This window comes from Acanthopagrus latus, chromosome 17 (genome assembly GCF_904848185.1).
Source record: "Acanthopagrus latus isolate v.2019 chromosome 17, fAcaLat1.1, whole genome shotgun sequence".
In the NCBI taxonomy this organism is placed as follows: domain Eukaryota; kingdom Metazoa; phylum Chordata; class Actinopteri; order Spariformes; family Sparidae; genus Acanthopagrus; species Acanthopagrus latus.
In genome coordinates, this window is record NC_051055.1 from 22,548,466 (window position 1) to 22,570,835 (window position 22,370).

Here is a 22,370-nt window from a genome sequence, read left to right on the forward strand (position 1 = left end):
CTAGCAGCACCACGAGCTACTTTTCCTGAGCGTTCCTGCCTCTGCTGCCAACACACTCCAGGCGTGATGGAGGGAAACCACTGAGAGGGGAATTAACCTTTGAGAATGGACTGCATTGGCAAATGCTCGATGCACTTTAAGAGGTTGAGTTCAAGAGAGATTCACGATTTAACTCGGAACGCTTCAACGCATTTATCCCCTTTTGTCTAATTATGTCATCTGAATTGCAAAATAAAGTGAGATTACATATGCATCATGTCAAATGACTAATCTGCAACTTTCAATGCCGTACCTGCAGAAAAACCAAATGAACATTTCTGCGCTGCCCCTATGTTCTGTACCGTCTCGTCATTGTTGCGGCGTCCGCTGTTACTAAAGTCATTTGTGATCGGGCTCACAGGCCAAAACAGAGACTGGTAGCATCATTATCGAGCGAGCTGTACCCTGTGATTACCTCGATGGCCCACATCTATCCATCACATAAAAATTCCTGAAGACAGATGCAGCTGGATGGAGGCATATTTACTGTAAGTGCGTGACTGTGAAGGGTTCTGTGTGTGTGTGTGTGTGTGTGTGTGTGTGTGTCTGTCTGTCTGTGGTTGATGGTCGCATACTCTCTCTCTCTCTCTCTCTCTCTCTCATACATACACACACACACAGACATCTGTCAGCAGCTTTGCATGAGCTGATACATGTATGTGAGAAAGTGCTACACCTCTGTATCTTATATGTGTGTGTGTGTGTGTGTGTGTGTGTGTGTGTGTCACTGCACTCCTGGAAAGGGGGGGGGGGCTGCAGCGTTTCCGCCTGAGTGCGACTGTCAGTGGGCATCACTCAGCCTGGCAGTGTGGCAGGACGCGAGGATCATTAGTGGACACGGAGGGAGCGAGAGAGGGAGCAGAATGGAGGAGAGTGAAGGAGGAACGGGGGAGAGAGAGGGGCAGCGCGAGTCGGGCGGTGCGTCTTAATATCCGTCTTGAGAGCATTACACACACAGCGGTGCACTTTCCTCTCAGTCACGCAACCGCCCCACCGCAGAGACCCCATCGCCTGCCCCCTCCCCTGTCATTTTCTCCCCTCTGTCACTCTCCCTCCATCCATCCAACCCAACCCCCTTTCCTTCTGCATCTCTGATTGACCCTCTCCGTCCCTCCCCGCATCTCTCAAGCCATGCCCTCACTTAAGCATGGTGCTTTGCGGCTTTTCATATCCCCAGCTCCAGATTTATCCATCCTGCTTTTCCCTTCTTCGCGTACATCTTTCCATTACAGCCCATTGCTCCCATTTTCACCCACTCTGCGTCGCTCCTCTTCTTCGCACTAAGCATCACTGCTAGTTGACCTACTCTTAACCGCAAGCAAGGTGAAACAACTGTTCTACACATGTGAGACATTCAGCTCTTTTCGCTCGCTCCCTCCCTCCCTCGCCCCCGTCTCGGCACTTCATCACCTGCGGTCGTTCGTGCCGGCCCTTCAACCATCAGTTCATTCATTTGTACGTCTGCCCATGAATCCGTCCATTTGTCTCACACTTTGTGTCGGCACGCTTCTCGTCGATTAGCCATTCCACCGCCACTGCTTTCACTAACTTACTCTCTTTATTCGGAGTGATCCCTCTGATCCCTCCTGTATCCCTCCAGGTCTGTGACCTGCGCTGCGAGGCCCTGCGCTGAATACTAGAATCAACATGCCTGACATTTAACAGAACAGCCTCCACAATGCTAGCTGCCTTAGCACAAGCGCTAAGTCCCCCCCCCCCCCGTTTGCTTACTCAGTGGGTTTTCCAGGTCCAGGGATCCATCTGTTTGCTGTCCTGACGTAGCATTTATCACACACAGATTAGGCCTATTCTGTAATACATTTGTCCCAGTGAAACATTTGTGAGCTTGCTTTTTGGCACCTGCTGTGAGCGTAGTTTAACGTTATTGCCCTGGTGATGACAACAATACGATCTGGCCCAAAGCCAGCTCTGCTGAAAGATTGAAGGTTTACGGATGGCACGGAGTCAGAAAATGAAAAAAAGAAAAAAAAAAAAAAAAAACGGCATGTGAGCATTGCGCAAGGAACACGTGACGGATCAGGTGCAGCAGCGGATGGTGTGACAGCTACGAGGCGAACGAGGCCACAGAGGCCTTCGTCTTCCAAAAAGCTGCATATCAAACGTAAGATTGGACTGTAAAATCAAATATATTGTTAAAATAATTAGAAATGACAAGAATGATAGGTTAATTATGTGATCCACAGAAGATCTGTAACTGTAGGATCCTCTGCCGAGGATGTGACATTATGATCTGGATACAGTGTTGGAGACGGAGCCCCATTCATTCTTATTAAAGTGGTGCATGAAGCCAAAATCGCTCAAATTCCCTAACGCTAAAACACTAACCCACAGTTACCTACATCTCCGTGCCGTGTGGCCTAAAGAGTTTTGCGCACTACAGACTTCCGCCGACTGAGCCAGCTAACTTCTGATTTCCGATTTTTTTCTCACAGCTCTTCCATTTTTATAGTCGCTTCTTTCTCACTGTACACTGAAGGGAAAACTGTATTTTTTGTCCCTAATGCATAACGTGATGTTTCAATCACATGGTTTGGCCACTACAAAAGTTTTCTGCCGCTCTTGCCCAGGGGGTTTGCTGTAGACCATATTCCCACGGCGGCCATTTTCCTCCGACATCACGCTCGGGGTGGAAAGCTTTAATACCAGGACAGTGTCACGCTGCTGTGTTCCAGGTTTCATGTCACATAAAGGCAATCAATCAGCAATTAAATATAGGACAGATAGTGGAAATCTGGAGGGATACTGGGCCATACTTCAAGGTAAATAAAACATATTTGATGAGTCATTCGCATTCAACCACTTCCTAGCTAACCTTACTTAATTTGACCCAGTGTGTTTTACTTTCATATTTACTAAATGATATTGTGTAACACCAACAAACAGTAATGTGAGCGAGGAGGTAGTTGACTGCTAATGTCCCCTGGAGGCTAATGGGTTATCAAATATGTTGTTGTACCTGGAAATACGGCCTGACGTCTCTCTTGATTTTTATTCTCCATTGTTGCTGATTGATCAGGAAGCGATGACATGACACTGTTTGTTTGATTTCCTGCTTTTACACAACCCGACACTTTGAACACAGCCGCACGATATTTGAGCCACTGTGAGCATAACGTCAGAAAAATGGCCGCCGTGAGAATATGGTCTTGAAGCTTGTTTTCCACACTTTTAACTTAAATGAGACAGAATAAAATTTGACAAAATAAGCAATTTAAAGAAGACCCCTTAATCTTCAGATGCTTGAACCGGGCCTAGCACTTCATTTTATACACTTAACGATTAATTTATTAATTAACATAATCCATATCTAAAGCAAGTAATGTAAATAATAATTAGTTGCAGCCTATTTAGAAGCTGAATCATGCTTTTATTTCCATGAGGGGATTTGGCGAATCCGAAGTAATTACCGACCTCGGTGGTCAGGCGGGCTGGAAAAGCTCCCGACCGCTCCATTAAACACCCATCTATCCTCCAGTTTCCACTCTCTCTCATCGCAGCCAGGTAACATCACACCTTTATCACACATCCTCTGCTAACACACGCACACCTCTCTCTACAGGCACATCAGCGTTCAGCCCCACATGTCTTTCTCTGCCTCGCGCACACACACACACACACACACACACACACACACACACACACACACACACACACACACACACACACACACACACACAAATTCCCTTGCATGAATTACAACCTTTTCCTAATCACCATTCCAGACACACGGCCCTGGAATTGTACAAAGACAGCTCCCTGAACACACACACACTCTCTCACTCTTTACACACACAGCCTTGACCCCAGCATCATCCCCTCAGCTGCCCCCCTTGCACCTTCGCTCCACTCATCTAGATCTCTCTCTGGCCGCTCTTTGGGCATGGATCACTTGTAAGGATTTGAGAAAAGACTTCACTAAGCTGATTGCTAAAGGGGAGGGGGGCAAATTACCGTTGCACAACTGCATAAAAACCCTTCTTGGGTCATGACTTGTCTTATGTAATAGATTGTGTGTATTTGTGTGTGTATGTGTGTGTGTGTGTGTGTGTTCCCGAAATACCACTCCCCCCGCAGCCCCTACCCCTACGCCATTTACCCATTTTGCACTAATTGAGGGATCTTTTTTCGGAAGCTGTTATTGCAGGCATTTAATTATTTATTTTGACGGGAAGCAATCTGGTGGCTAGTGAAGAGATTGTGAATGTGTGTGTGTGTGTGTGAGAGAGAGAAAGTGAGAGAGGGAGAGAGAGAGGGACGGAGCGAGACTAGGTCAATGTAGCTTTTTTGGGTAAATGTGTGTGAGGGCAACGCTACTGTAAGCTAACCGTGCTGCATGTCTGTGGGGGCTTCACATGTATGAAGAGCGTATAAGAAATGTATTGGGGTGTGTGTGTGTGCAGCATGTGTGCACGCCTGTGTTGCATCTCAGAGTGCACGGCTCTCTGAGTGCAATGGGAGTGCACTAATGGACGCACACTTGAGCTGAAGTGTGCAGAGTGTAGCTGAAGTGCAGCCAAGTCTGGCTTCCAGTCCTGCTTGGAAGCCCTATAATCTACTCTCTACTATTCTAGCTCTCCTTTCTCTCCCTCTCCATTTTCCTCACTCCGCTCTCTATCTGCGTCTCTCTCTATCAATTTAATATTTTCATCCCCTCTTCATTGACGGAGCCAGCCGTCTCCCACCCCCGTCCTCTCCCCCTCACTGTCTCCCTATTAAATCTCTTTACCCTCGTTCTAAGAATGAAGACACACGGATCAGCGTTGTCGTTGGCTGGCCTTGGACTTCCCTTTCTGCCTCCCCTCCCTCCTTCCCTGCTGTGCAGTGAAGAGGATGAAATAAGGGGAGACGACATGTAACCACCAGTAGTCTTGACCTTTATCAAGCTCCGGCGCCTGAGGCAGGGTGAATGAGACATTAAGAAAATGACTGAGCATTATTAACCCCTGTTTACTTACACACACACGCGTGCACACACACACACACACACACCAACTGTCTGGTCTGAATAATGGATCCGATGCATATTTCCTTGGCTGGCACTTTTTTCTGACAGTTAAGGATAAGCTACAGCCAAGCGATAAAACTGGGAATAACACTTATGCATTCTGCGTCACGTCACTTTAGAAAGAAAAAGAATGCCGAGACCGGCCCGGCCTGCCAGCTCTGATTGTTTAACTGTGATTGATCCCTCGTTGAGCTCCAGCTTCCCAGCACTCCTGTGAATGCCAAGTCCTGTTGAGAATTGATGCTTCATTATAAACCAGCCGCGCAAGTTCTTCAAATGATGCATCGGCCTCGGAGAGAAAACTGGACCTGTGAGGGCCAGATGTCAACCCTGACGGCTGCAGTCCCAGCCAAGCCGCACTTCTAATGATAGATCATTTCCCTTTTCCTCTCCTCCCCTTCTTCTTCTTCCACCGGCTTTTCTCTTTCTTAGCCTGCGTGCACGTGTGCGCGATTGGCGCATGTGCATGTGTGGCCAGCCCTCTTCTCCAGTCAATCAATGAGCAGAGACAATTCCCCGAGTGACATTTACGGAGAAGAAAGAGAGCCATTTATCACTTTAGTTTTGGGATAATAAAAGAATGACTGAATGAGCCAGTGCAGTGTGTGTGTGTGTGTGTGTGTGTGAGGGAGAGAGCAGGCGAGAGAGAGAGAGGGAGAGAGAGCTAAAGATGAAAAGGGGATTTCAAAAGCACATGAAAGGAGCAGGAGACATGAGCGAGGGAAGAGGGAAATGAGTGATAAAAAGGCTACTTTGTGGGGAGGACTGAGAGTGTGAAATAGAACAAGTGAGGAGAGAAGAGAAGGCCGTGAGTGACTGACAGTGAAAAAGAGAGCACGAGAAGGAAGGGTACGAAAAAGAGGGGAAAAAAAGCCTGGGGTACGGAAAAGGAAAAAAAAAAGAGGAGGGGACAGAGGAGGGGATAGAAAAAAAGGCTCTGGGCGCAGAGCGGAGACGAAGGAGAAAAAAGGGGGGAAGAGACGAGAGATGAGAAAAAAAGAAAAGGGTCCAAGAGAAAGAGAGAGAGAGAGAGAGAGAGAGCGAGAGAGAGAGAGAAAGGGGGGAGAGGAGACAGCGAGGCAGACGTGCTGGGTTCATTCAGGGCTATGAGCAGACTCGGAGTTCAGACCTCACACGGTCAGCATACTAAACACCGGACCCAGTGTCCTGACCCAGATTCATGCCACTGACATACAAATCCAATTGGGGAGGGAAGAATTCTCCACCGCCCCCCCCATACCGCCCTGAAACACACAAAACCCGCCCCCCCCAATCCCAGCTGGTCCCACAGTCACCTCATAACCCTGACAACCTCGCCCCAATCCTGTAACCTCCCCACACATATGCTGGCTCCCACACAGATTAGCTCACACATGGCTTGTTTTACACATACGAGCTCAGGCAGAACCGCACATGCGAGGAGATTTTTCTCTCCAAGGTCAGCTTCCTCTTTTCAGCTCAGGTGAGCAGGCATTACAGCTCAGTAGGGCGCCCGCGCCGGGTTCCTGACCGGCAGCCTGCTACCCGAGGTGACCTCCAGAACCCCATCCATCAGCTGCGGGCACATGGCTCAGCCGCAGCATATTCACCAGCCATTAGCATAACAAGCATCTTTCTTGAAACATAACTCTCGGGACGCTGGCCTCCTTCTCTTTTTTTTTTTTTCCTATCCACCTGCTCCGATCAGTCAACGTTAACTACGTTTCCCTTTGTGAGGCGGCTCCTTCCATCACTTGCCGGGGACCGCCAAGCTCAGGTAAACTGATCGACGGCCCTTACACGCTCTCCTTTCCCCTCCCACAAAGCACCGGCTCGTGACAGGAGGCTTTGATGGACAGGGCGGGAGACGAGCGAGGGACCTGGCACGTGGCTGCCAGGAAGGGTCCGGAGATGGAGCGTCGTGAAATACAGCGTTTAGCTCAGCATACATCATCTCTTTTCTCAGGGACAGACGTGGCAAGTTGCGTGCGGGTAAACACACACATTTACACACATGCACGTGCATACGACCATCAATCCCCTTGCATACAGGAAGAGATATCCGACGAGGAGAAAAATTGAATTAGGAAATATGGGCGCCATGATTTGTGGGAAGCGCATTTTGTGGCCGGGAGAGAAATACAGCTCGGAGCGCACTTCATCTTGCAGCGAGAGCAAAGAGGAAGAAGCATCTGTGTTGTTTATCTAAAGCCCCCATCTAGTTACAATGACTTGATTTGAAATATTCATATACATGTATGACAAGATCAGGCCCATTATGCTGCTCTCTCGGCGGGGCTTCACTGAATGGACTGAATGGAAACCCATCAGTCAGTGTAAATTATAAAGACAAGATGCATTACATAAGCCTATAGATGGGCATGAAGAGGAGTGTTATTGTAGCCTGATATCAATCATGGCAGCACACGTTCTACAGTGTCATCAGTATGATAATTTGCTATAGGCTATTTCAAGGATAAACCCGCCATTATAATATTTCACAACGCGTATAACCAAAGCAAAACACATTAGGGCATCGTGTAGTGCGCATCATCATGGGGCATTATATGGCTGATGTTTCATATGGAGCTGTAAGTACACAAATGGTACTTCAATCACAATGAACCGTAAATCATATCACCTACAAGGGTAGCAGCTAATGATCACTTTCATTATTCTTTTTATTTCCTTATGAATGGAGGTTGTTATTATGTTTTTTTTTTGTTTGTTTTACAATAAAATGTCAGAAGGCTGTGATTATGGCGTCCTGAAATGGCTCGTTTTTCTCCAAACAGCAGTCTAAAAATGTAAAAGCATTCAATTTATGAATGATAGCGAACCAAGACAAGAAGGAAAACTTCACACCTGACTGGAAGTCATCAGTTATCGAAATTGTTGATGATTACACTGATCAACTGATGGTTGGCCTGTCACGATAACTATGTTATGACTTATTGTACATATCTTAACTCACAATTCACACACTCACAATTATCAATATGTGCACATAATTTCGACCATTTATGCTGTTCTCCATATCGGTCGTTATGTTTACAGGATGTCAGAATAACGAGTCGCGAGACTTTCGCTCCCCTGATAGGTCATTTTGAACATGTGGTCCTATTTCATCTAATATGGAGCATTTATATTTTCTTAGCATTCTGCTTCTAATGTCTTAATCAGGCTGGGGCCGATATTAGATATTATTGAATATCACAATATTTGCCACCACATGCAATACTTTTCACAATATCAAATATATTGAACAGCTGTGTGATTCTTTAACTGTTCTGGCCGTATTTTCATTTATAATTTTGATTTATTAAAGCATTAGCTGGCCCTCTAGAGTTAAGAGGGAAGGAAACCAGGCAGACTAGCTGTAATACTGTAGGCTATTCTAAACTAAAGTTCTACTTTAGGATTGATTCCTTTCTACATTTATTTTGTTATATAAAAGTGTTGTATGTGTTTCAACCTCTCAGTCCTAATTAGTATTCAAACTATTTATACTCCTAATTAACATAAAAAATTAAATACTATAATCACTTTTTATCAACAAACCCTGACACCTGAAGTCGATAATATCATATATCGTGATAATTAGTCTGGGATATAGCAACTTGCATTATTATGCTTTTTATTATCATGTCAGTGGCATGAAATTATGTTAAACATGGAAATAAAGTTATGTCTCTGTTTATATTGTTTATATTGTATATTGTATATATAATAGTCAATGTTTGTTTATTGTCTCAATGTATGCACCTTGTTTACCAAGACAAATTCCTCATTTGTGTAAATTCCTTCTTGGCAATGAATTTATTTCTGTTTCTGATTCGGATTGACAGGCCGTACTAAACCATCTACTATCTAACCATCTACTTATCTACTTGTTGTTTCAGCTCTGCAACCTACCAGATCCTCCTGCACGCTGCGTCCTTGTCAGCATAAACATAACAAAACATTCCATAGTGTTGCCCGAACACTGCGCGGTCTGCATCTAATCAGAAGTATATGAGGCACGTCTTCACATATAAATAAAATGGCATGTTCATAGTATGTTACGGCTATTAAAGGTGTGCGCTAATGTGGCTAGCCCGAGGGCCGTCTCGCTGTGATAGGGGTGAGCACTGGAGACGGAGCAGAACAGAGCAGAGCAGAGCAGAGCAGAGCAGAGCAGAGCAGAGCAGAGCAGGCCCTGTAGTGGTGGAGGAAAAGACAGAGAGAGTCGACCCAGCGTGACTACCGCCTGCCTGAGTGGAGCAGCCTGCCTGCAATTAAGGTGGAATCAGGGAGAAATCTGCGCTGCCTTGATAATGAGCCTCGTCTGAATTATTAACGAGAGCTGTTCCCCCGGGACCCGGGCTCCCACTGAGCCCATCAACCCCCCCAACACACCCACATGCACACACACACACACACACACAGACACACACTCGTACACTGATGCAGGGAAAAAAAGGGTTGAGAAACACACACATATACACACACAGACACACACACACACAGTGACGATCACACATTATGCACAGCGACACAGATGAGCAACAAGCATGCTAGCTGCCACAAACGGAGACCAAAAATTTTTTCCAGCACCACCACCACCACCGAGAGGGCTAACACTTTTTATTCACACGCCGAAGTGAATATCCAAAGCCATTTACAGCATTTGTAATACAAACAACATTTCTCCGTGACGAGATCATCCGCCGCTGCCATCAGATTGAGACTGACAGACTCTTCTCTGTATTAGAATAAGGTCCCTCCACATTACACATTGGCAGATATCTCACACGTTAGAAGAACCCGTCTGATGTGTGAGTCCTTGTCCATTCAGCTCACTCTGCCGATCAAGCATGTGTAATAACAACGGGCATCTTCTTAACCGCATGACATTGGGAAACAGTGCGCTGAGGTATTTCATTTTATGAGCCAGTTATTAGATGATGAGTCATTTATTGCCTATTAGTCATTTTGGCAAGTATTTATGGTCATGAATGAAAAATGTTTTATTCTAAGAATGTATTCTGGGAGTAATACTACAATTAACTCGGCTGACAAAGATCTATAAGCCCTCCCTCTGTTCTCGTTCAGCGAATCCACTACAACATAGCAGAGTACATGAGGGTTTTATTAGGAGGAGCGATACTGGTGTCAATAGGATGTGGCTGGAGGGCAACTGAGGAGAAACGCAGTGACTTTCACTCTGATTTTATTGAAATGTGCGTACGCCTAGAGCTCACTGTGTGTCCAGCACTGCGAGCATGACATACAGACCCCCTCAACAGAAAGAAGACCTCTTTCTGCGCCCCCCCCCCCCCGCCCAATCCTCACAAACTTCATAACCAGTTCCCTTGAAATGAAAAGAGATGTGTTCTAATCACCCAGCACTGGTGCAACACTACAGGCTGCACACCCCCCCTTCAAATCTCCATGACATCAAACTCACACAGCCTCAGAGAGGCAAACTCACAACCGCATTCTGTCCCTGCAGCTGTGAACAGTTTTGCCAAAAGATCCGCAGGCGTTTACCAAACAGTGCCACGCCTTCCGTGTGAGCCAATCGCCGCTAGTCAGACACATTTCAAAACAAATCAAGACAGCAACACAGCACCGCAAAAGAAGTCGCTTCCTCTCTCGGCCAGCCCCCCCACCAAAAAAAATGGTTCACCCCACCCAAGAACAGAGTGTTCCTCCATGGGTGGTTTGAGGAGGCACGAGTGTGTTGTGTATTCTTTTTCGTGCAAATGTGTGTGCATGAGCCAGAGGGAATAGTGGAAAACATCACCCTAAATAGTGCAATGGGAAAAAGAATGACAATTTCTCCATGCTTCACAATGTGTCTTCAGTTTAGGGGGGAAAAAAATGAACCGAAAGGAGCATTTAATATTCTGAGAAATGTCACCAAACGGCTGTGGAATAAAAAAAATAAAAATAAAGTGAAGACGCAGAGCCATGGGTAATAGGTTTGGTCTGAAATGCTTCAACAGCTGAGGTTCAGTTCAGCTGAGAAGAACATCCAAATTAGTTCAACCCCGTCGAATTGGGAACTTGACGGTCTCATCCCCCCTTGTGCTCCACTCCAAAAGACCCAGTAGTTGAGAAGGAGTCGAGCTGGGGGAAAATCCAGCATTGTTATCCTATTATCTCTGAGATAATGTGAGATATGAGATTTTTCTCTTAGATAAGAGGGCGGCACGCTGCTTAAGGCAAGGTCTCGATCAGGCGACTGCTAGAGCCTCAAAATCCTGACGCCACAGCTCCCTTGAGAAACCCTCCTCACCTCAATTGGCCCTCGTGCCAAAACCCACTAAGACAGAAAACAACGTATAGAATGTCTATTAGATGGATGGATCGAAAAGAGAAAGGCAGGGAGATTAAAGAGGAGATAGCACAGCTGTCTGCTAGATGGAGTGATAAAGAGAGAGCGAAGTAATATTAAAGGCAAAAATTATATTGTTTTTCATATTACTGTCTGCTGATTGCTGTCTCCCATATTTGAATGCGTGCCCATGCTTTGGTAATTTGCATGTACATTAATCATTTTCAGTGAGAAATGAACTGCCACGGCTGCCTGCAGGCTGCGGAGGGAAAAAGGCAGCGAGAGCGAGGCTTCTTGGCATCAGATACCCGACTCAACCTGAATATACTGCCTGAACCCAACCTGGCTCCGGCTTGCAGGAGCCGAGGGGAGATGTAAGGTGCTCATAATCCAGCGCCATAAATCTGTCCAGCATGCATCATATGCTCTCATTTTCTGAGTGTGCAAGTGTGTGTGCGCATGTGTGTCTGTCGCACTCTCAAATTACTCTGCTCCCCTGAGCCAAGACGGAGGATAAAATATGAATCAGCTGAAGTCTAGGATAGTTTCCAGTCTCTCTCCAGACTCCCCCAACCATCGTTCGAGCGACGTGAGCGTGCAACTCGGCGGCGCCCAGGAAAAAAAGTTTCGAGTCCCTCCACTTTGTGCTAAGCCTCTGTCAAACACACTCCCTGCTGCACATTTGACATTCATATCCCTCATGTTTGACAAGTGTCTCTCCACTACAGCTGCTGGAGCCCGTGCATTGTGACAGGATTACGAGAGTCTGTCTGTCTCCTTACCTATAAATCAATTAGATAAAGTGATATGATCCAGCGCTGTTATAAATACTACTGCCTGTGGAGACAGGGGTTATGTGCTTTTTTACAGGAGATAAGACTACATTCAGAGACATTCTTCTTTCTCTCTTCATTTCCTCACTAGTGGTTCGTCTTTCCCTCTCTCTCTCTGCAGTCACTGTCACATCTCCCTCTTTTTTTTTTTTTTTTTTTTTTTTGAGCTTTCTGCCCTGTCTGATTTCTGCCAATAAAGGAAAGCCCTGTGACCTTTTGCCCTGCTGGCCCCCACGCGGCCCTGCTACCTAAAGACACTTTATAAATAACAGACAAGTCGCTTTGGATTAAAGTGTCTGAGTGACTGCCTGGCACCCTCGTCGACCTGCCGCGCAATCCCCTGGCATCCGACTGCCCCGAGCGCCGGGGAAAAAAAAAAAAATCCCTGCACTGTAAGCACATGCGGGGAGAAGAGTAGGCGTTGGACATCGAGGCGGGTAAAAACTGAGGAGCTCCACACACACAAAATATAGCGTGGCGGTATCTTGAAGGCACATTTCTATCGTAACACACTAAAAGCGGTGCTGTATGATGGATTTTTTCGTATCCCATAACAACCCATGCTGACATATACAATAAAGCGAGACCCCCACTGGCACAACAACGGCATTATCTAACCCCTTGAAGTTAATGAACTTCTGGGCGCCTACAGGGCAATCCCGACACCAAGTTCCCTTTCAAACCCCACCATTAGAGGCATTATGAAGTCAGGAGGCGAGACTACGCACCATTCTCTGCAGTGACACGCTGTCAGACCAATCAGCGGGCCTAAACACACACGCCTATAGAAGCAGACAGCCCCTCCCCCCTGCACTAGCCCCCACAAAGACACACACAACACTAGCAGCCCCCTTGATGCTTTGTTGCAATTGACATGTGCTTCTCCCACGCACAAATGCAGCATGCACCCGTGGATGCTCGCGCTCAGATATAATTAGCCATAAAGATATAAAACACAATCATAATATATATATATATTTATATACACACAGACGAACATAAAGGGCTCCAGAAAGGAATCAGTCTCTAAGTTTAGTTCAGTGCCCTGCAGGTTTCTGTGTTGGATCAGATTAGCTCCACTGGAAAATAAAGGCCACTAATTGTGAGGATGCCACTAATCTAGAAAAACAGTAGTGACGAGCACCCTCGTGGAAAGCATAATCGGTTCACAAGTCAACAATTCTGCGTAACTTCTCTTTAGTAAGGAGGTGATTAGGGAGCCATGACCTCGAAATACTGCCGCCTTTCCTAGAAGTCAGAAGCCATTAGGTATTTATAGGAGCTTAATGGCACTGTCTCGGTGTATTGGCTGTCTAGTGCCCATCATCAAGCCAGCATTGCATCTCTTTCCAATAGCAGTCATGGCAACATCATTTACAATACATGGTCTGCCACTGGAGATCATTTTTTTTTCCAATAACCGGGGCGCACGCTCCGGTTCGACAAACTGTCTCAAGAGCCTTTGCCTTTCATTGGTCGTCCACCCACCACCACCAACCCAAAGCCTCCTGTCCGTCCGCCCGCTCCCCTCCCCTCCCGTCCACTCCCCCACAAACTGCCATGCTATAACACTTAATTTCATATTATTTCATCAGCAGCAATTCTTTTATTCCCCCCCACCACCACCTCCCGTCACAACAGACAAAAGCCGACTGTTTTGCATCAAATGCTCTGCTCGTGCGCGATTGCTGTTGATTGAGATGAAAATGCAGTGGATGATACAAGTAGTGTTTTCCAAATGCTGCTGTCAAATATAATTGCCTGATATGATTGTTAAATTACATGTATGAGGGTGCACCTGTTTGGAGTCCCAGTGAGTGGGGGAGGGGGCATGATTCTGGACTGGATCTGACCGTGTGACTTCACATTAACCTCCTCAGACTCGTTGTTAAAAGCTGACTTTACATGCAATCTTCCTCTTCATCTTGATGTTTGTGTTGTTTGTTTTTTTTTTTTTTTAAAAAAGGTGTCCACACTGGACCTGACTGCCCTTAATTAAATAACTTGCATGTAAATTTTGTGCCATGCGATCCAAAATCTGCTCACGACAGTATGCAAAAACAAAAGAGATTTATGGAGCTGCTGTCACAACTCCCAAAAAAAAAAAGAAAAAAAAATATTCCACATGGATTCATAAAGTATTCAAAACCACACAGATTCAAATTGGACTCTCGCTTGACGAGCCAAGTTCATTTTAAAAAGTTGAACACATTTACACAGGTGGACGGCTGCATGCAGGCGTATTTGCTTTGTTTACGGGTGACAGTATTTCAATCCGCTCTTTGTCCGGTTCCTGTAAACTACACATGTGACTTCTAAGTGTATGTTTACATCCACCATCCTGTCTCTGACCAAAAAACCAGGTCAGCCCCGTTACTGACATCATGGTTGCCTGCCTTTAAACGACTTATCTAATGCCCCGTCATTACCTGCAATGGGCCCCATGTCTCGCCTGTGGCCTTAAATAGCACCAGGACCTCAGACTGCCGCTGTCGACCTCCCCTAATTTGCAGTTTCATAAATAGCAGGGACTAAGACTGGGACTTTGTGCGCTAAAGATAAAGAGGCTCTGCGGTCGAAGGTTCCCGGTGCAAGTGGAGGCCAAATGAGACAGAGTTTACCTGGAGACACACCTTAGCAGGTTTCAGTTTAATGGGCCAGGCTTAAGGTGTCAGTCAGGCGCTTGTGATTATGAGGCCAACTGAGGAGACAACAAGGGGGGTGACAGAGTGTGAGGTTGTGCAACAGCAAACGCAACAAGTTTTAACTACCGACGGATTCCAAAAGATGTATGAAGAATAGGAACGCGTTGCATTTGGGCACGTGCCATTATTTTGAGACTTTAATTGAATCTGATTGCGTGGAGGGCATGCCTATAGCTCTGGGTGAGTCAAAATCCTGTGATCCTGCCAACACCATAATTCTTCCTGTAAGTATTTAATTGGATATATTCAGCAGTGAGCATTAACTGGGTCTGTTCAATAATGGGTTTAAGTTGGAGAAAAGGCTATGGCTGGCCAAGGTGAAGCCACCTTTAATCCTTTCACTTCGGTGAAAAACAAATATCCTTCCTACAGACCCAGATCTGACAGGAGGAGCAGCCTTCGAGCAAAAAGGGTTCTGGTGACCGACACTGCACCCACAAAGAGCCACCGTGCTGTGCAGCCCTCTACCTCCTCCTCGCACATCGCCATGGTGATGATGCAAACTATAACATGTACAGTTCTCAAGGTCTCGGCTCAGCGATGGGTGCACCATGAGGGCACGCACTGCTGCTGCCCCTGCTAATCTCCCCTGCCCCTTTCGCGCCGTCCTCAGATGGCCATAATGAATAGGAAACAAGATGAGGCTGGGAGCGGAGGGGCTGATAATACGGGCAGATGTCCAGGAGGTTACTCTAGGCTCTCAGCCAGGCGGGCAGCGGTGGCGGACTTGTGGTCAGTTGCGAACAGCCCTCTGAATATTTACACTGTGGACAGCTGACCTGTGGTCTCCTACAAGTGTCCCTCTGTTGATTCTCAGATGTGTTTCTGGGGGGTGATAAGCGGGAGAGAAAGAAAGAGAGGGGAAAAAAGTGTACTGGCGTGAAAATTTCACGGCCACGTTTTCATGCACAGCGGACGTGGAGATGAACCAGGAGCCCACTGTGGTTCCTGGTGAAAGGGATTTTTTTTTTTTAAATGCACTACTGCCGCGAGGTGCTCTCTGCAGCTGGATGAGCAACAGCACGAGTGACTCCACTCCAGTCCATTACATTCTGCCATCAATGATCTATTAGAATGACTGACGGCAGTAATGAACTAAGACAAGATAACGCATGGCACCATTCATGCGTAACCGACACGGAATCCCTCAGTGACATGTGTATGGCACAAGGGCTGGAGGAAATATAATCAGAAAAGGGGCTTAGTGGAGAAAGAATTATACTCAGTATTATCACTTGACAGTTTGTGATTAACACGTCATCGTGCCGCCCGGTGTGTTTTATTCCTTACCTTCCAGCCAGCTGAGCTATTACTGTCGCCCTTATCCTTGAAATAGGGCACATAGCGGACCATCCAGTCGTATATCTGTGACAGCGTGAGTCTCTTTTCTGGGGTGCTCTCAATGGCGCGGGTAATGAGATCCGCGTAGGACTGGTTCCCCCACGCGTTCCGCCGCGAGGACTTGGCTTTGCGCAGCGGTCCGGTCACATCGAGCGCCGCGCCAGCCAGGCATGGGTGCGTCGCGCCTGTGGGTGCCGGGGCGCCGGCTGGATGCTTCAGCTCTCCCGGCGTTCCGCCCACGAGCCCCGCTCTGCAAGCCGGGACGTCCTCCGGTTCCACCTTGATGTTGGCCAGCGGAAGACCCCCGCTGACCTCGTGTCCGACGGGGAAATCCTCCGGGCAAGGCAGCGGCCAGGTGCAGGAGCGAGGCCGGCTCTGCGGCTCGAAATCCGAATCAACCTGATGAGCGTCCAATTCGTCGTCCTCCATCATCAACATTTACCCTTCAGTTGAAGAACGTGGGGGAATCGAATGAAGAGCGGAGGGGAGGGGAAATACCTCCACGATCCCCGCGTCCCGCTGTCTTCAATGAAAAATTCACGTGAAATTCACGCTGAAATTTCGCCTCGTAATACCGCTATTACGCTCACAGTCCGAATCAATAAGAGGCAAATCAGCGGAGTAGAAGGATCATGATGGGGTCGCAAAGCGAAAAAAAAAAAAAGAAAGAAAAAAAATCACAGCCTCGCGTGTAGAGATAAGAGAAGTAATAAAAGTAATAATAATTTTTCGTCCATTTTACCTGAAGTGGAAAAGAAAAGAAAAAAACCAACAGCTTCTCATTCAACAGTCCTCATCACCTGAAGACGGTCCGTCTCGAACGCGTGTCGGCGCCAGTCATGGGGGCTTTTTCTTTCCCCCTTTTTTTTTTCAAATTCCAGTTGCAGCAACAGATGATATTTCAGATAAGGAGCATATCTGCAAAGCAGGTCGTCGATAAATCCTCCAGAAGACAACGGGAAGAATGAGGAAGAGAGAGAGGGGGTGTGTGAGTGTGTGTGTGTGTGTGGAGGGGGGAGAGAGAGAGGAAAAAATCACCAGGGCTGTGTAGAGAGCATCCAGTGAGGCGATAATGCGTGATTACCGTGAATTATTAAATCTTCCAGTCTGCGCGGATTAAGCTGGCAGCGGCACATTCAAGTCCATTCAGCCTGAACAGCACCCAACTGTCTGCAATTATAATGAAGAGGCGTGCGCATGTGACGAATCGATAAATTCCCAGTCTGAGAAAATATAAAGGGAGGTGGGGAGGGGGGGGGAGAGAGAAAATATAAATATATATAGTCCGACAATCAAAAAATTTCGTATCCACTTGTCAGGTTGATGAAACTGGCTTTTTATCACTCCTCCTCTCGCTCCCCTCTATATCCCCCCTTTCTCGCCTTCTCGCACTCTCTCAGATCCCACACATGTTCTCATTTGCTTACAACTCGTTCCGTCGATGTGAACCGAGGATGACGCGCCGGCGCTGTAGTGGAGATGCTGCCAATTGGAGTGCGCTCACGAAATCAATAGCCTACTCTCCGAACATGATTACAGCGAAATCCCGAACTCTCTCTCTCTCTCTCTCTCTCTCTCTCTCTCTCTCTCTCTCTCTCTCTGTCTTCTCTCATGCTCTTCCTCTCTCTCTCTCTCTCTCTCTCCAGCCTCTCTGATATGAACGGAGGGAGCGCAAACCCAAATTCTTAATCAAAACTCTGCATAATAATCTCTCTGGCGGAGCGTCACAAGGCGCTTTTGTGCGCCAGCCTCCACGTCCAGCCGCGACGAAACAAGACAGAGTGAGAAGAGGGGGGAAATTCCTGCACAGTCCCTACAAGGGTTTTGTTGTTGTTGTTGTTGCCTTTTAAAAATACATTGTCTGACCCGTCTTTGTGCGTCTGTGCGCAGCGTCCAAAAAACGCCCTCCAGGGAGGAAACTCTCGGCGCGCAGGAGGTTTTCACCTCTCTTGCTGATTATTCTCGGGCTATACCTCAGTGAGTGTAATTTTCTATGCCGATTAGACAGATTTAGTTCAGATTAAGAGAGATTAGGTAACCCTAGATTTTTAATCCGGGAGGAGGGAGGTGAAATGGGGCTTTTTCGGAGGTCAGAATGGGAAAATCATCTCTGCTCCACGCTCCAACCAAAGTGAAGAGACTTTAGAAAGAAAAAAAAAAGAAGAAGAAGAAAAACATATTAAATCGCATTTTCCGAGGCTGAACGCCAAAGACACGCTGCTCTGACACACTCAGCTCTGGTCAGACCTGTGTGCGTAATTCTGCTACACTGACCGAGGGGGGGATCCCGCCCCCTCCATCCCACCACCCCCTCCTGGAATCTGACAGCAGGGCGGGCACACTGTCACAGGTGCTCCATTCCCATTGGCTTTTTATTTCCTATTAGAAATAAGCAACTATTAGCTGCTGTTTTTAGGCAAAACATTTTTTTTTAAAAATGGGATGCTGTCCTCACACTGTACCTCACTTCCTCACCTTTATCCATAACACGAAGATTTGCTGAGCTCACGAGTGATTTTACAGCAAGAGTCCGCTTCACATTTTTATGCACATTCACACCTGTTATGCTGATGGTTGCTGTGGGGACAATATTACTTATTCATGGACTTTCACAGGCAGTCCTGCTTCTACATACTTGCTCACACACAGAGACAGACTCACAGGAGCAGGAACACGCAGGCAGCTACAATTTCTGATAATATTCGGAAGTCTGACAGCCGTTCCGTGCGAGCGTTTTTTAACCGCCCATGGGTAATCACTATGACCTATGAGGCCAGGTTTGTATGAATGCATTGCAGGCAAAAATATTCAACAGCTGAATAATAAACGGTCTCCTAACGCAGAGGCGTGCATTCTCTGAGACCCGAAAACTCAGAAAACCTAATTCAAGACATATTTTACAGTGACGCATGCCTGTGAGCACCAAAACAAGCACCTGTGCAGCAAGGTGGCTGTCTGAGCGTCCCCCGCCTTCTTCATACAGAGTGCGCATGGAAGGGAGGCTGTACTTATAAGTTGCACAACGTTGCCACACATAGCGTGCGCTCAGACATGACTAATGTTGAGAAATTTGTGTCAAAAATAGCACCCCTTGAAATGCAGGAGGGATGCGTCATCGTGTGTCATGGGATGACTGAGCATCAGTGGGATCAGATGGTTAAAATGCCACGTTCCCAATAGTTAATGTGTGACTGCAATCTCTGCCCGTCCCATGCAAGTGATTAATGGGGAGTTTTTTGTTATTTTTCATTAGCTTTTGGTCACTTAAACAACTCAAACCAGTGCTGGAGGGAGACGAGCCCTTTCACATCCTCTGGTCTCGAACGCAAGGTGCTACTCCTGAGCACACACTCCTGAGTGCCAGGATTTTGATGACACCAGATCACACAATGTGTCTTGATTACACATTAAGTGAAAGAAAAGTAATTGTGAACATCGAGAAGACAGATGAGGCTCACAGCAGGACCGAATCTCCGGAGGGACAAGAGGAAAGAGGAGGAGAGGACTCAGACAGGCGGAGAGGTGGGAGGCCCAGGCAGCAGTTTAAAAAGCTATGTATGCGTTCGGTCCCTTCCAGGCTGACTGCTACGCTGTCCCCCATACCAGACATTCCAGAGGCAGCGTGGCTGGCTTCAGGCTCTGAGTGGCTGATCCTGGAACAGCATGTTCTGCACAGCAGTAATCACCTCAGCCAGCCACAAGCAAGGCAGAGCACCACATCAACAACAAGGCAGAGCTTTGTGCCTGTCAATTTGCACCCTGGAAAAAAATGCTCCAGAATTTCATTCACATAGGGGAAAGGGACACATTTTTTCCACCCACTTCTGCCAGGGCCCATCCTCGTTTCCTTGGCCCCGCCACTTTAGACATCCCTCGCAACCTCATGATGTTGTGCAACTTATCCCCGCGCCCCATTGCCCAGTGGGATTAGGACGAGAGGAAGCTGGAGAAGCCACAAGAACACCCTTGGGAGATCGATGCTCGTCTGGGAAGACACCTCCCCTGGTTTTTTTTTTTCCTCCCCTCTCAGCAAACAACCCACACTCTAACAAGCATATGGGCTCTCAATGACACATGAAGGAGAGGGCTCAAATCCAAGTACTGGGAACGTTCCTGAGTAGGCGAAAGCTGGATTTCACCCCTTCGTGGCACTGGCCCAAAGTAGGCTGACTTAGAGACTTCCTGCCCCGAGCAAGAGCCAGCTTTTCTGTGGCATCTTGGCATCTGCGCTGCCAACTATGAACATTATGTTCAGAGGCGGCAAAGACAATTGCTGCCAAGACTTTTAATTAAGACTGTGTTGTGGAATGGAAAGTAAAGGCATGTGCAGGTAATGGCTTCAATCCCCATTTCAGAGGTCTAACAAAATATGATTAACTAACACTATCTGCCTTAGCCAATTAATTATATTTCACAGTTAAAGACCCAGAACAGCAAAACAGTCCGAAGAGGAAAATCAGCACGTGGTGCTCTCACATCCAAAAGTGCAGGGAGCATTATTGTATTATAATAAACTGATGATGTCAACGATAGCTTAAAAGACACTGGGGGCGAGTGGTCAGGTTAGCTGTGTTTGGAAGAGATTGTGCACTACATGTATAGGCTAGAACACACTAGTACATTAGGACTTTACCATTTCACCAGGTGTCTACAGAATAATCGAGGAATTATTAAAGTATGATATCAACAAAGAAACTAAAACATTTGCTTAAATGTGAGGATCTGCTGCATTTCCTTCATTCATCTAATTTTAAATAAGATATCTTGAGGGTTTTAGGCAATTGGTTAGAAAACAACACGCAATGTGACTGCCTCCTCTGGGTACAGGGAATATGTAAGGTCCATGTTTTTTGATGTCTCAGATATTTTACATACAAAATGATTAATTAGTGAAATGAATACGAAAAAAGTCTTGAAATTTTTACAATTAAAACCACAGAATGTTAAAATTGTCAAAATGTAATTTAAAATAAGTGATACAATAATAGAACAAAAACTACTGACGGATTGATCAGCTGTCAAAACACATACAGCTTTTATGACCCCACATTCAACACATTTTTACAAACTGTAACCTGAACCCCTGTTAAAATCCACATTCACAGAATTATCTAGATTTTTTTTTTGCATTCATGTGCTGGAAGAGGTTGTCACTCTACTCTCAATTTTGTGAAATAAACCATGAAGAATATCATATTGCCTCTGGCAACGAGTTAAATCCCTCACTTGTGCAAGTCAGTGGTTGGCTACATGCACAATAGCTGCGCAGGGCCTGATGCCAAGACACTGATTAGCCTAGCTATGCCTCTGTTCTCCAGGCAATGCGGAGTGGAGGTGCAGTGGGAGTCCAGCTCATCACCAAAGAGCACCGTGCTAAACACAAGTTTAAGTGGAAGAAAGCCAGCATACTGTAGTGGATCCATGCTGGACACATAAAGCCTTGGGCAACGAGGCATCTGCCTCTTTAATACATAATTCACTCAGAGCTGAAACATCATGCTTTAGTCCTAAGGGCCGGTAGCCTGCCTCTGTTTGCTGGAACATAAAACTGTCTCTATCCGATAATCCGGTCTCATTGACAGGCAAACTTGTAGCGTACTATAAAGTTTGTCTCAATATGATCACAGATCAGATTTGCCTATAAAACAGATAAATGGTAATAATCCCTTGTAGGATGATACAAAGCTTCATGATATGATTATCCTGTCTGACATAAGTGCGATTCACAGTATTATTCAGATAATCATCTTCTTAAATCTTTTCCAAAATAAAATAAACAACAAAAAGATCTATTGGAATCACTTATTTTGTCCAGAAACAAATATCTTTCATCCCATCACAGTAAGGACACAGTTCTTGAGTGAAAAACAGATTATCTTACATAAGTAATAATACATGATAAGGTTGACCCGCACAAATAAAGGATAAACAAATGGTTGTAACTCAATCTCTGTCACTCTTTAGTTTGAAATCTTTAGTATTTTTATTTTTATTAGCTGATTTAACTTACGTGGAGTACAATGTGCAAACCCTTATTCAATCAATTCCTGTGACGATAGTCACGATTATCTCAATTTGCGATTATCTTGACAATGATGATTCACCACAATCAACATATTGCGGGG

The 22,370-nt window shown here is 46.2% G+C and overlaps 1 protein-coding gene across 1 annotated transcript in view; it reads right to left on the reverse strand.

The window, feature by feature from the left end:
* Positions 1 to 17,720, reverse strand: part of LOC119005424 (forkhead box protein O3-like) — a 33,696-nt gene extending 15,976 nt beyond the window's left edge. Inside the window, exon 1 of the mRNA XM_037073018.1 lies at positions 16,195 to 17,720. Coding sequence (XP_036928913.1) covers positions 16,195 to 16,683 — 489 coding nt within the window. The 5' untranslated portion in view covers positions 16,684 to 17,720. The remainder of the gene's footprint in view (positions 1 to 16,194) is intronic.
* Between the last annotated feature and the right edge of the window lie 4,650 nt (positions 17,721 to 22,370).